Here is a 14,543-nt window from a genome sequence, read left to right on the forward strand (position 1 = left end):
GGGACTCATTTGAGGCTGAGTCGACCTAGGGGAGGCCCAGGACCGGTTCAGATATTCGTCACTGGTGCTGGCCGTGAGCGGGTGGTTTATCCAGACACAAAGTGCGCTAACCACTGCACCACCGCTCCCCACTCACACAGTGCGCTAACCACTGCACCACCGCTCCCCACTCACACACAGTGCGCTAACCACTGCACCACCGCTCTTCACCACCACATTACGATTACAAGTAATCCATTGCACGCGATCTCTTATTTCGATTTCCCTATGTTAATAAAATTATTTAATTCGATTCCGAAATATCGCTGACTTCGATTCTGTATCACCTTCCTTACAGCCAGTGGAGTCACGCACTGGGGAATCGAGGCGGGGTAAAATAATACCGATCCTTAAAATCGGAATCGAAGGAATGCCCGCGGTAAGACTTTCAGTCTCTGTGTCTCTGTGTCTGTCTGTGTCTTTGTGTGTGTCTCTCTCTCTGTGTCTGTCTGTGTCTCTGTGTGTGTGTGTCTCTGTGTGTCTTTCTCTGTGTCTGTGTCTCTGTGTGTCTTTCTCTGTGTCTCTGTGTGTGTCTCTCTGTGTCTCTGTGTGTGTCTCTCTCTGTGTGTGTCTCTCTCTGTGTCTGTGTGTGTGTCTCTGTGTGTGTCTCTCTCTGTGTCTGTCTGTGTATGTGTGTGTCTCTCTCTGTGTCTCTGTGTGTATCTCTCTGTGTGTGTCTGTGTGTGTGTCTCTGTGTGTGTGTGTCTCTGTGTCTCTGTGTGTGTCTCTCTCTGTGTGTGTCTGTGTCTCTGTGTGTGTGTCTCTGTGTGTCTGTTTGTGTCTCTGTGTGTGCGTCTGTGTGTGTCTGTGTGTCTCTCTCTCTCTCTGTGTCTGTGTCTCTGTGTGTGTCTCTCTCTGTGTGTGTCTCTGTGTGTGTCTCTCTCTCTGTGTCTGTCTGTATCTGTGTCTTTGTGTGTGTCTCTCTCTGTGTGTGTCTGTGTCTTTGTATGTGTCTCTCTCTGTGTATGTGTGTGTGTCTCTGTGTGTGTCTCTCTCTGTGTCTGTTTGTGTCTCTGTGTGTCTCTCTCTGTGTCTGTCTGTGTCTCTCTGTGTGTCTCTCTCTGTGTGTGTATGTCTCTGTGTATGTGTCTCTCTGTGTCTGTGTCTCTCTGTGTGTCTCTCTTTGTGTCTGTTTGTGTCTCTGTGTGTGTCTCTCTGTCTCTGTGTGTGTCTCTCTCTGTGTATGTCTCTGTCGCTGTCTGTGTCTCTGTGTGTGTCTCTCTCTGTCGCTGTTTGTGTTACCATATGTTTGTAACGTTGTGTCTCTGTCCGTGTCTTCAGAGAGACAGAGAGACATGGAGGACAGGGGAGACTCGGTGAGACACTGAGACACACAGATAATGGGGACACACAGACAATGGGGAAACACAGAGACACGGAGACACACAGAGACACGGTGACACAGACACGGTGACACACACAGAGACACGGTGCCACAGAGACACGGAGACACACACAGAGACACACAGAGACACGGAGACACACACAGAGACACGGAGACACACACAGAGACAAGGAGACACACACACAGACACTGAGGAAAGACAGAGAGACACGGAGACACACACAGACGGTGACACACACAGAGACACGGTGACACACACAGAGACACAGTGACACACATAGACACGGAGACACACACAGAGACACGGTGACACAGACACGGAGACACACAGAGACACGGAGACACACACAGAGACACGGTGACACACACAGAGACACGACACACACAGAGAGACAGTGACACACAGAGACACGGAGACGCACACAGAGACACAGAGACACACACAGAGACACTGAGGAAACACACAGACACGGAGACACACAGAGACACGGAGACACACACAGAGACACACACAGAGACACACACAGAGACACTGAGGAAACACACAGACACGGAGACACACAGAGACACGACACTCACATAGACACAGTGACACACAGAGACACGGAGACACACACAGAGACACGGTGACACACACGGAGACACACAGAGACACTGAGGAAACACACAGAGACACGGTGACACACACAGAGACACGGTGACACACACAGAGACACGGTGACACACAGAGACACACACAGAGACACATACAGAGACACACAAAGACACGGTGACACACACAGAGACACGGAGACACACACAGAGACACAGAGACACACACACAGACACTGAGGAAAGACACAGAGACACGGAGACACACACAGACAGTGACACACAGAGACACGGTGACACACACAGAGACACTGAGGAAACACACAGACACAGACAAACACAGAGACACGGAGACACACACAGAGACACGGTGACACACACAGAGACACGGAGACACACAGAGACACGGAGACACACACCCAGACACTGAGGAAAGACAGAGACACGGAGACACACACCCAGACACTGAGGAAAGACAGAGACACGGAGACACACACAGACGGTGACACACACACAGACACGGTGACACACACAGAGACACGACACACACAGAGAGACAGTTACACACAGAGACACGGAGACACACACAGAGACACAGAGACACACAGAGACACAGAGACACACACAGAGACACTGAGGAAACACACAGACACGGAGACCCCCAATGACACGGAGACACACACAGAGACACAGAGACACACACAGAGACACTGCGGAAACACACAGACACGGAGACACACAGAGACACGGAGACACACACAGAGACACGGTGACACGCACAGAGACACAGTGACACGCACAGAAACACGGTGACACACACAGAGACACGGAGACACACAGAGACACGGAGACACACAGAGACACGGTGACACACACAGAGACACGGTGACACACACAGAGACACGGTGACACACACAGAGACACGGTGACACACACACGGAGACACACACAGATACACGGTGACACACACAGAGACACGGTGACACACACAGAGACAAGGTGACACAGACACGGAGACACGGTGACACACACAGAGACACGGTGACACACAGAGACACGGTGACACAGACACGGAGACACGGTGACACACACAGAGACACGGTGACACAGACACGGAGACACACACAGACACAGAGACACGGAGACACAGACAGAGACATTGAGACTCACACGGAGACAGAGACACAGACACATTAAATGTGTATAATGTATAGTAGTTTAGTGTATAGTAGTGCAGTGTATATAATATAGTGTAGAGTAGTGGACTATGTAGTGTCGTGCAGTCCACTAGATTATCCGCGATAATGACGGGGAGGACGGCCGCAGATAATTATTACAAATCACGGACAATCCAAAAATATACATTTTTTAGGGATCTCTATGCCACAACCCAATATGTTTAAGTCACACAGTTTTGTATATTAAAACTCAAAGGATAAATAATAAGATAAATCACTCAAAACAAAACGCAACCGACGATATTCAATGTTACTGTTTCGATTTAGAATGAATACTAACGTTGATCGATGCGCGTGCTCAGTGATGACACATTCCTGCCCCTGAGCGCAGGACACTCCGCCCACTCAGTGGATAGCAGAGTCACGCCAATCAAAATCAATCAAAATCCACCCACTGTTGTAAATATATGCAAATACTGTACTGTTTCAGGCGATCAAGTGGATATCAGATTATCCGGAGCAAATATTTGTTCGGTTTAAGCACATTAAACATAAAATTACTGTTTTTAGATGATGAATTTGGGCTTAAGGGTAAATGTATGAGTCGTTAATTTATGTCAAAATCTCAAGTGTGTGACTAATCCGCCAATTGGATAAACCACCTGCAGATTATCTACAGTATACTGTATACACTCTTTGGTTATTTTGGTGAAGTCACGTAGAAAGAAAACAAAAGAAATAATAGAATACGACATTTCGATTGCAACACAAGCAGTCGTCATCAGGTAGAACTACATTTTAGAGAGGGACAAAACTCAGACACGGAGACACACAGACAGACACACAAGCAGAGATAGACAACACAGAGACAACAACAACCGCCATTCGCCACTAAGTGGCGGTGACATCACCACAACGCTTGTGCCAGGCCATGTGCACCTTGAGGCCACGTGAAGTGTCCAACGCCCGCTGGCAGGAGGGCATGGGACAGACCCAGGTGCCACGGGTCGACTGACTGAGATGACCGAGATGACTGGTTGATGCACCACCTGTGCCCCCTACTGTGCCAACTTGCTGTGCTTTAGCCAACCAGCGCTCCGCTCGTTGTTGTGAGCGTCGCTCCTCCGCCCTCCGTTGTTGTTGGAGGGCGACTGCCTCCAACTGCCCAGTAGCGTCCTTCACGAGCCTCCTCCACAGAGGCCGATCTTGACACCGCTGGTACCAGTCATTGGCAAGTCCACTCAGCTCCACGTCCTCCTGTACCACATCACTCCATCTCTTCTCGAGCCCGTGCTGTGCCCGTTTAGCCCCCTCAATCCGGCCGAACAAAAGCTGTTTAGGCATGCGGTGGCTGGGCATGCGGGCTACATAACCAAGCCAACGCAGCCTTGCCTGCCGGAGGAGCTCACCGATGGGACTTTGCCCAGATCTTTCAAGGATTTGTGAGCTCACACAATCCAGCCTTGTTAAACCCAGGATGGGTCGTAGGCAGGCCAGCCTAAATGTTTCTAACCAGCGAAGATGCTCCATTAGGGGGGTCCATGTTTCGCAAGCGTAGAGAAGGGAGGGAATGACTGTGGCCGAGAAGACCTGAAGCTTCGTGCGGAGCGACAGACCAGGTAGCTTCCACAGAGCGTTACGCAACCGATAAAAAGATATTGCCGCTCGACTGATTCGGAGTGAGACCTCTGCTGTTAAACTGCAGCCGGTCATAAGCACACTGCCCAAGTATGGGAAACTCCCCACTCTCTCCACAACTGCTCTATCACCGATTGGGAGTTGTGTGGGTGGAGTGTCCCATGGTGCAAAATACCCAGGCAGGTGCTTAGTTTTGGTGGGGCTGATGGTAAGGCCCTACCTCTTAGTGGCACACTCCAGTCTCAGCAGCAGCGTCTCCAACTCCTCCTCTGAATGAGAAGCTATTACCAAATCATTGGCATACATAACGTTGTTGACCAATAGAGAGCCATCCCTTGATCGCACCCCGGCATCGATCAGCCTCCCATTATATCTGTACCAAATGGAAATTCCCCCGGTACAGTTATTGAAGGCTTCACAAACCACGTGGTCAAAATAGATGTTAAATAATGTGGGAGCCAGAGGACATCCCTGTCGCACCCCAAGGTATACAGGGAATGGCTCTGACTCCCGGCCGCGTAGTTTTACCCGGGTCCTCTCACCATCATGTAGGTCCTTAATGATCGTGAGCAGAGGGTCAGGGATTCCGAAAGCACGAAGAACAACCCAGAGCCCAGGCCTACTGATGGTATCATAGGCCTTGACCAGGTCAATAAAGCAGAGATGTATGTCTTGTTGGAATTCCCTACACCTCTGCTGTAGCAGACGGACAGAAAATATGGCATCTGTGCAGGACCGCCCTTTCCTGAAACCGCATTGGGGCTCTGCAAGCCTTTCCTCAGCGTGCCTAGCAAAGCGATGCTAAATAATCCTTGCCAGGACCTTTCCCGGCAATCTTGGAAGAATGTAATCAACCAGGTGGGGTGTTGACTGTTTTGTTGGCCGACTCTCTGTGTTGTATTGCATTATATTTCCAAGTTTACTATGTTTGTTTTCTCATTAATTTGTACCTGATGTTGGTTGCTTGTGTTGCAATCGAAACGTCGTATTCTATTATTATTTGATTTAATTTCTTTCTACGTGACTTTACCGAAAAAAACAACGAGTAATACTGAAGTCCTTCCTAGAGATGTAATGACTGCTGTGTCACCATTGCCCAAATTTGCTGGGCTGGACACATACTCAGAATGGGAGAAAATGGACTCCCAAAACAATTTCTCTATTGTCAATCGCATCAGAGAAAAAGAAGTAGAGGAGGCCAGCGCTTATCCTTTAAGGACGTACTTCACACAAATTTGAGAAGATGTGGGATTTATGTAGATTCATGGGGAAATGTCGCGAAAAACACAGCAATGGCGCATAGCCTTGGCTGAAGCTACTCGGTTGCTTGGGAAACAGCTTCATGAAGACACGGAGAAACAACAAGCCAGGAGACATGGGTTAGAAGTGGTTACGGTGTCGACCAGTGCATGTGAATCTCAGGAGTTACCCTCAGCCCACTGTGCATATGATCTATGCGGAAAGGTGTGACCTTCAAACGCTGGTCTTGCTAGTTACAAGCGAACTCGCAGGAATTAAACACAACAACCATGTAAGATGATGAAGGATTACTGACTTCCGATGCAAGAGAGGTCATTGTCCTTGGGAATAGACCACAAAAATAAGTGTATCGTAGTGTAGTACATAGTTGTGTAGTGTATCGTAGTGTTTAGTAGTGCAGTGTAGAGTAGTGCAATGTATCGTAGTTTAGTGTATAGTAGTGTAGGATATAGGACAGTGTATGGTCTAATATATAGTAGTATATAGTGTAGTATATATTGTAGTGTATAGAGTAGAGTGTATAGTGTCGTATATAGTGTAGTATATAGTAGTGTTGTGTAAAGTAGTGTAGTGTATGGTAGTGGAGTGTATAGTGTAGTGTATTGTAGTTTTGTTTGTATTATGTTGAACTTCTATGGCACTGTATGTAGCCAACCGTGCTAATCAGAGGTGCAGGGGAATGACAACAAACTAAACACAGCAGCAGCATGCAGTGTGTGTGTCAGTCACATTCTGACCGGAATGTAACACAGAACCACTCTGTCGAATTTTACCTCCATGTCTCACTGTCTCCCCATATCCCCATGTCTCTCTGTCTCCGTGTATTAATGTTCCTGTATCCCCGTGTCTTCGTGTCCCCGTGTGTCTGTGTATCTGTGTGTCCGTGTCCATGTCCCCGTGTCTCCTTGTCTCTGTGTGTCCAGGAGACAACTCATGAAGACATGATATCTGTAGAAGATGGAATTTGGAGCGATCGCGTGAAGGTGGGTTTCACAATGGCCGTGTCACTGGGGTTCACAATGGCCAGGTCGCTGGGTGGGGTTCACCATGGCCGTGTCGGTGGGGTTAACAATGGCCATGTCGCTGGGTTCACAATGGTCGTGTCGGTGGGGTTCACGTTGGGTGCATCGGTGGGATTCACAATGGCCATGTCGCTGGGTTCACAATGGCCGTGTCGGTGGGGTTCACAATGACCGTATCGCTCGGAGAGGTTCAAAATGGCGGTGTTGCTAGGTTCACAATGGCCATGTTTGTGAGGTTTACAATGGCCGTGTTGGTGGGGTTCACAATGGCCATGTCGCTGGGTTCACAATGGCCGTGTCGGTGGGGTTCACAATGACCGTATCGCTCGGAGAGGTTCAAAATGGCGGTGTTGCTAGGTTCACAATGGCCATGTTTGTGAGGTTCACAATGGCCGTGTTGGTGGGGTTCACAATGGCCATGTCTCTTGGTTCACAATGACCGTGTCTATTTCTCAGGCTGGTTTCCATGATGATCTGGCTACCCACAATGCAACACGTCTCTACCCACGCCTCCTGCGATGTGAGTGGTTGCCGTGGTTATGCTGTGTGTGCTTGGTTGCCATGGTAATGCTGTGTGTGTGTGGTTGCTATTTTGACGCTGTGTATGTGTGGTTGCTATGGTGACGATGTGTATGTGAGCTTGCTTTGGTGAAACTGTGTGGTTGCCTTGGTAACGCTGTGTGTGTGTGTGTGTGTCAGCGAGCCGACTGTCCGAGTGCGACGCGTGGGACGGCAAGCTCCGAGTGTCAACACACGACTGGAAAAAGGTGACGCACACAGCACAGACAGAGCTCCCCCAGGTGTTGTGAGTAGCAAGTAGCACACACAGACACACACACTCACCCACCCACTCACCCATCCACCCACCCCCATGCCCCCCATGTCCCGCAGGATGTCCGAGTGGGACCGGACTACCAAGCCAAGGTCTCAACACTGATGATGCCGTTGCCGTCCGCAAACAGCGAGCACTGTCTCAGCGCCATCCCAGCGGGAGCGGACCTCTGCTGGGAGCCATCTCGTCTGTCTGAGAGACAAGTGGAGGACTTCCTACTGAAGGCATCTGGCCTGTCTGAGACGGCATCTCCCCGCAGACAGATCCGGGACAATGAGAGTGTGAGACAAACACGCTCAACTCACCCACATATTCGTTTTTCTTGCTCTAAACCATTGTCTCTCCTCGGGCCACTGTGGTCCGGAATTCCACGCTGGTCCCCTCGTTTGTCCTCCGCAGTCCTATCTCTACCCCGACCCTCCCCCCCTCTCTCTATTTAAGGCCTCGGCAAAGAGTCGTTGTCCTTCTGTTTGTCTTGGTGTGTGTCTCTCTCTGCATGTGTGTCTGCCTATGTTGTTGGCATGTCTGTGTTTTATCTTTGTGTATGTCTCTCTCTGCATGTTGTTTCCATGTCTGTGTTTCCTTGGTGTGTGTCACGCTCGGTGTGTCTTTGTGTATGTCTCTCTCTGCATATGTGTCTGCCTGTGTTGTTTCCGTGTCTGTGTTTTATCATTCATTCTTACCTGATGATGGTTGCTTGTGTTTCAACTGAAACGTCGTATTCTATTATTATTTTATTTTCTACGTGACTTTACCGAAAGAACCAAAGAGTAATTCCTGCAGTCACGAAAGCTTCGAATCTAGTTTGAACCCACAAATAAACTCTAACTGACTCACCCACTCACTCGTCCACCCACTCACCCATGCATTCACCCACTCACACACCCACCAACCCACTTACCCACCCACTAATGAACTCTCCCCCCATCTCTCTCCCCATCTCTCCCCATTTCTCTCCCCAATTCTCTCCCTCCCAGTTCCTCTCCGCTCTCGCCCACTGTCAGTACAACACAGCCACCGCCCTCCTCCTCATCTCCTCCTCATCCACCTCCTCCACCACTGCCATCGTCCCAGCATGTGGCCACACGACGGGCTGCTCATCGCCGTGGTCCCAGCTGGAGTGCGCCCAGTTTGAGCGGGCTCTCTTCCGCATAGGCAAGGTCTTCCACGCCATGGGCCGACCCTCTACTTCTGGCACCACCACTGCTGGCACCACCACTGCGGTTGGCGGCTGTTTGGTTGGTGGTGGTGTTGGCAGCTGTGCGGTCCCCACGCGATCGCCATCCGAGTGCGTTGCCTTCTACTACCTCTGGAAGAAGAGCGAGCGCTGTGACGCCTTCCTGACGCTTCGCAGGTACTTGCCTACGTGTATAGCATATAGTAGTGTATAGTCGTGTATAGTGTAGTGTACAGTATGCTAGTGTAGTGTATAGTGGATAGGAATGTATAGTGTCGTGTATAATGTCTCATAGTGTATAGTGTAGTTTATAGTAGTGCAGGGTATGGTATAGTGTAGAGTAGTGTAGTGTAGTTTATAGTAGTGTAGGTACAGTGAGGGAAAAAAGTATTTGATCCCCTGCTGATTTTGTACGTTTGCCCACTGACAAAGAAATGATCAGTCTATAATTTTAATGGTAGGTTTATTTGAACAGTGAGAGACAGAATAACAACAACAAAATCCAGAAAAACGCATGTCAAAAATGTTATAAATTAATTTGCATTTTAATGAGGGAAATAAGTATTTCACCCCCTCTCAATCAGAAAGATTTCTGGCTCCCAGGTGTCTTTTATACAGGTAACGAGCTGAGATTAGGAGCACACTCTTAAAGGGAGTGCTCCTAATATCAGCTTGTTGCCTGTATAAAAGACACCTGTTCACAGAAGCAATCAATCAATCAGATTCCAAACTCTCCACCATTGCCAAGACCAAAGAGCTCTCCAAGGATGTCCGGGACAAGATTGTAGACCTACAACAAGGCTGGAATGGGCTACAAGATCATCGCCAAGCAGCTTGGTGAGAAGGTGACAACAGTTGGTGCGATTATTGGCAAATGGAAGAAACACAAAAGAACTGTCAATCTCCCTCGGCCTGGGGCTCCATGCAAGATCTCACCTCGTGGAGTTGCAATGATCATGAGAACGGTGAGGAATCAGCCCAGAACTACACAGGAGGATCTTGTCAATGATCTCAAGGCAGCTGGGACCATAGTCACAAAGAAAACAGTTGGTAACACACTACGCCGTGAAGGACTGAAATCCTGCAGCACCCGCAAGGTCCCCCTGCTCAAGAAAGCACATATACATGCCCGTCTGAAGTTTGCCAATGAACATCTGAATGATTCAGAGGACAACTGGGTGAAAGTGTTGTGGTCAGATGAGACCAAAATGGAGCTCTTTGGCATCAACTCAACTCGCCGTGTTTGGAGGAGGAGGAATGCTGCCTATGACCCCAAGAACACCATCCCCACCATCAAACATGGAGGTGGAAACATTATGTTTTGGGGGTGTTTTTCTGCTAAGGAGACAGGACAACTTCACCGCATCAAAGGGACGATGGACGGGGCCATGTACCGTTAAATCTTGGGTGAGAACCTCCTTCCCTCAGCCAGGGCATTGAAACTGGGTCGTGGATGGGTATTCCAGCATGACAATGACCCAAAACACACGGCCAAGGCAACAAAGGAGTGGCTCAAGAAGAAGCACATTAAGGTCCTGGAGTGGCCTAGCCAGTCTCCAGACCTTAATCCCATAGCATATCTGTGGAGGGAGCTGAAGGTTCGAGTTGCCAAACGTCAGCCTCGAAACCTTAATGACTTGGAGAAGATCTGCAAAGAGGAGTGGGACAAAATCCCTCCTGAGATGTGTGCAAACCTGGTGGCCAACTACAAGAAACGTCTGACCTCTGTGATTGCCAACAAGGGTTTTTCCACCAAGTACTAAGTCATGTTTTGCAGAGGGGTCAAATACTTATTTCCCTCAGTAAATTGCAAATCAATTTATAACATTTTTGACATGCGTTTTTCTGGATTTTGTTGTTGTTATTCTGTCTCTCACTGTTCAAATAATCCTACCATTAAAATTATAGACTGATCATTTCTTTGTCAGTGGGCAAACGTACAAAATCAGCAGGGGATCAAATTATTTTTTCCCTCACTGTATAGTGTAGTGGATAGTAGTTTTGTGTATAATGTATTGTAATGTATAGTATTGTGGTGTATAGAAGAAGATCGAGTGCTGTGACGCCTTCTTGATATTGTGCAGGGCGCGCCTGGGCAAGCTTCGGAGGTACAACGCAGTGGGGGGGGGGACGTCCATGGGGGGGACAGCAGCAGTGGCTTCGTCTTCGTCTTCATCGGCTTTATCAGTAGGGATGTTGGGGGAGACCGCAGCAGCTTCAGCTTTGTTGTCTTCATCGCACGGCCAGCAGGCCAACAAGCTGCGGAGGTACAACACAGCGGGGGGGACATCCACGGATGGGAGAGCAGCAGATTCAGCTTTGTCGTTGCCGCACATCCACCAGGCCACCAAGCTGCGGAAGTACAACGTGACAGGGACGTCGACAGCTTCAGTAGGGACGTCCGTGGGGACGGCAGCAGCTTCGTCTTTGTCGTTACCGCATAGCGAGCAGGTGGCCACCAAACTGCGTAGGCACAACACAGGGGGGACGTCCGTGGGGACTGCAGCAGCTTCAGCTTTGTTATCATCTTCTCACGGCCAGCAGGCCCCACCAGGGGCCTTCCATTCGTCGACGTCATTATCCATGACGTCGTCGTCGTACTACCATCCGGCTGCCACCGATCTCATGGAGAGGATTCTGGACGAGATGTCGGCCAATGCCATGGCCACCGCCACCACTGGTAGTGGCAGCAGCACTGTTGCCGCTGCCACTACTGATTTTGACGATGATGACGATGATGATGGTGATGATGATGATGTTGTTCGTGATGGTGGTGGTGATGATGATGATGAGCATGATGATGGTGATGATGTTGGTAGTGGTGATGTTAGTGGTGGTGATGATGATGATGATCATTGTGGAGGTAGTGGTGCTGGTGGTGGTGGTGATGGTGCTGGTGGTAATGGTGCAGGTGCTGGTGGAGATTGTGGTGATAGCGATGTTAGTGTTGACGGTGCTGGTGGTGGTGGTGTGAAAATCGCCACTGCTGCCACCGATGTTTGTAACGATTATGATGTTAAGGATGGTGGTACTGGTGGTAGTGGAGATATTGATAGTGCTGGAGGAGATTGTGGTGATGGTTGTGTGAAAATTGCCACCACTGCAACCAATGTTCAAAACGATGTTTATAAGGCTGGTGGTGGTGGTTATGTAAATGATGATGTAAAACTAGCTACTACTTCCACCAGTATTGAACACGATTGTGATGATTACGTGGGTGGTGGTGATGGTGCTGTTGATGTGGATGGTGGTGTTGGTAGTGTTGGTAATGGTGGTGATGATGCTGTTGATGTTGATGTGAAAATTGCTACAGCTGACATCAATGTTGAAGGTTATGATGATTGTGATGGTGATCATGTTGATGATAGTGATGATGATATGGATGGTGGTGGTGGTGATGGTCGTGACGGTACTGGTGATTATGGTAATGATATGGATGGTGGTGGTGACAATTGCAGTAATAGTGATGGTGCTGTTGATGATAATGATAATGGTGTTTCTGGTGGTTATATTGGCGATGGTAATGATAACGATGGTAGTATTGATGTGAGATTTGCAGCTGATGGTGGTGGTGATGATAATTGCGTATGTGGTGGTGGTGTTGGTGGTGGTAATATTAGCAGTGGTAGTGATGGTGATGATGTAATTGGTGCGGCACTGAAAGGATGAGTGGTAGACGCAGGTTCCTGATGAAATGGAGTCTGCCTCAGTAGCTCGCGATCAATAATCTCTCTTTAATTCTATCAAAAAAGTAACATGTAGCAGCACACCTATCATTATCCTTTAGGGAAAGAACGACGATCCTATCTCTGACTTCTAGGAACATGTTTAGAGGTTTTTCAGAGAATATCTATAATGTCTTGGGGGGAGGGGAAATCCCCCAGCCCCGATAACATCATGGGGCAAGGTGGGGGGACGACCCTGCTTGGGCTGCGGTGCCTCAAATATTGGAAGAAGTAGCCACCCCTTGTGAGTTTTTGAATGATGTGCCATCTATTGAGGAAGTACGGAGAGTGATCCAGAGTCTGCGACTAGCAAAAACGCTGGGGAGAGATGATCTCCCAAGAAAACTTCTGAGGGTAGGTAGTGTTTTTGTGCAGACTGGCAAAAGGTCTTGACAAGAATTATTTAACATCACCTTGCCAGGCATATTGAGGAGAGGCTTGCGGAGCCCCCAATGTGGTTTCAGGCCGGGGTGGTCCTGCACAGACGCCAAATTATCCGTCCGTCTGCTACAGCAGAGGCATAGGGAATTCCAACAGGACCTACATCTCTGCTTTATTGACCTGGTCAAGGCCTATGATACCTTAATTTTTAAAAATCCAGATTAAAATGTATTTCGTTTACAACTGCTATATGTATCTTGATTCTTTCAATCTTGCAAGGCATCCTTCCAATCCTGCGGAACCCATCCTGTAGTCCAGACAGTTGATGTCATGTAGGGCAGTCTGCATATATGTGCCACCTTCCTTCAGTAGTTGGATTGGGAGATCATCTCTGCCTGTCGCTTTTCCTGGTCTCAGACACTGGAACGCCATTCAGAAGGTGTGACTACGTCTGACAATATTTTAGGCACTATAGCCCCAGCAGGGTCGTCCTCACCTTGCCTCATGATGTCTGGGCTGAGACAATTCCCCTTCCCCAATACCTCGTAGAAATATTATGCAAACCTGAATACCAGTTCCTGGAGTTCAGAGATTGGATCACTGTTTTTTCCTTAATGAATGGTGATAGGTGAGGCTCTGCAAGTTACTTTTTTGTGATTGTGGGCTACTGAGGCAGATTCCATCTCCTTAGCAACCCACAACTCATCCTTGCAGTGCTGCATGGCTCTCCGAACCTCCGAGTGAAGGCTGCTGTAAGCCGTTTTTTGTGCACATGTACCCATACGAGTGTACATGCACAGCAATGCACATGTACACACCAGTTTTACATCCAGCACTGTGCATACACACAAGTGTACTTACACGTGGACATCCACACGTACATACACACAAGTGTGCATGCACATCAGTTTTAACGTTAATATTTTAGCAGATTAATAAAAACTTTTTTTTTAAGTTGACTGATGTCCGTTTTTTGTACATTGCTTATAGCAAACACGTGTACACACACAAGGGTACACAAACACAAATGTATATACACAGCAGTGTTCCGTTATAAACCACGCTTACAAGCTATATCATTCAGATTATTATTAAAAGTTTGACGGCAATTATAATAATTTTGGTGGATCAAATATAACAATTCACTTTCGTTGTCTAGATGCACGCGCATTGACACCGGTGTCCTTAAATATATTTATTTACTTATTTATCAAACGTCAACACGCTATTAAACATGCACCTCTTAGACAAAGTCAAACTCGAGATCACCAGCGCAATGCTTCAGACTATTTCGGTGGTAAGGCCTATAAACTGGCAGCAGTTTACAGGACATTACAGGGTGGAAATATGGAACC

At 48.4% G+C, this 14,543-nt stretch overlaps 1 protein-coding gene across 3 annotated transcripts; it reads left to right on the top strand.

Annotated features, from left to right (window-relative positions):
• Positions 1–335: 335 nt before the first annotated feature.
• On the top strand, positions 336–14,142 carry LOC144737888 (uncharacterized). Of its 3 annotated transcripts, XM_078620775.1 has the most exons (8): positions 336–418; positions 1,321–1,355; positions 6,975–7,034; positions 7,530–7,593; positions 7,773–7,840; positions 7,965–8,186; positions 8,883–9,259; positions 11,167–14,142. In XM_078620775.1, the coding sequence occupies exons 2-8, from the start codon at positions 1,335–1,337 to the stop codon at positions 12,749–12,751; spliced, it is 2,397 nt and encodes a 798-aa protein (XP_078476901.1). In that variant the 5' UTR covers positions 336–418; positions 1,321–1,334; the 3' UTR covers positions 12,752–14,142. The 3 variants fall into 3 exon arrangements, with proteins under 3 accessions (XP_078476901.1, XP_078476902.1, XP_078476900.1); XM_078620776.1 differs by lacking the exon at positions 1,321–1,355 and having other exon boundaries at positions 384–418; XM_078620774.1 differs by lacking the exon at positions 336–418 and having other exon boundaries at positions 432–1,355.
• Positions 14,143–14,543: the final 401 nt, after the last annotated feature.

Source organism: Lampetra planeri, chromosome 75 (assembly GCF_965212315.1).
Source record: "Lampetra planeri chromosome 75, kcLamPlan1.2.h2, whole genome shotgun sequence".
NCBI classification, from domain to species: domain Eukaryota; kingdom Metazoa; phylum Chordata; class Hyperoartia; order Petromyzontiformes; family Petromyzontidae; genus Lampetra; species Lampetra planeri.

Coding starts and splice junctions, on each gene's coding strand:
- LOC144737888 (XM_078620774.1), top strand. CDS start 669: ATGTGTGTGTCTCTCTCTGTGTCTCTGTGTGTATCTCTCTGTGTGTGT. Junction 7,035..7,529: donor TTTGGAGCGATCGCGTGAAG/GTGGGTTTCACA, acceptor TCTATTTCTCAG/GCTGGTTTCCATGATGATCT. Junction 9,260..11,166: donor GCCTTCCTGACGCTTCGCAG/GTACTTGCCTAC, acceptor GATATTGTGCAG/GGCGCGCCTGGGCAAGCTTC.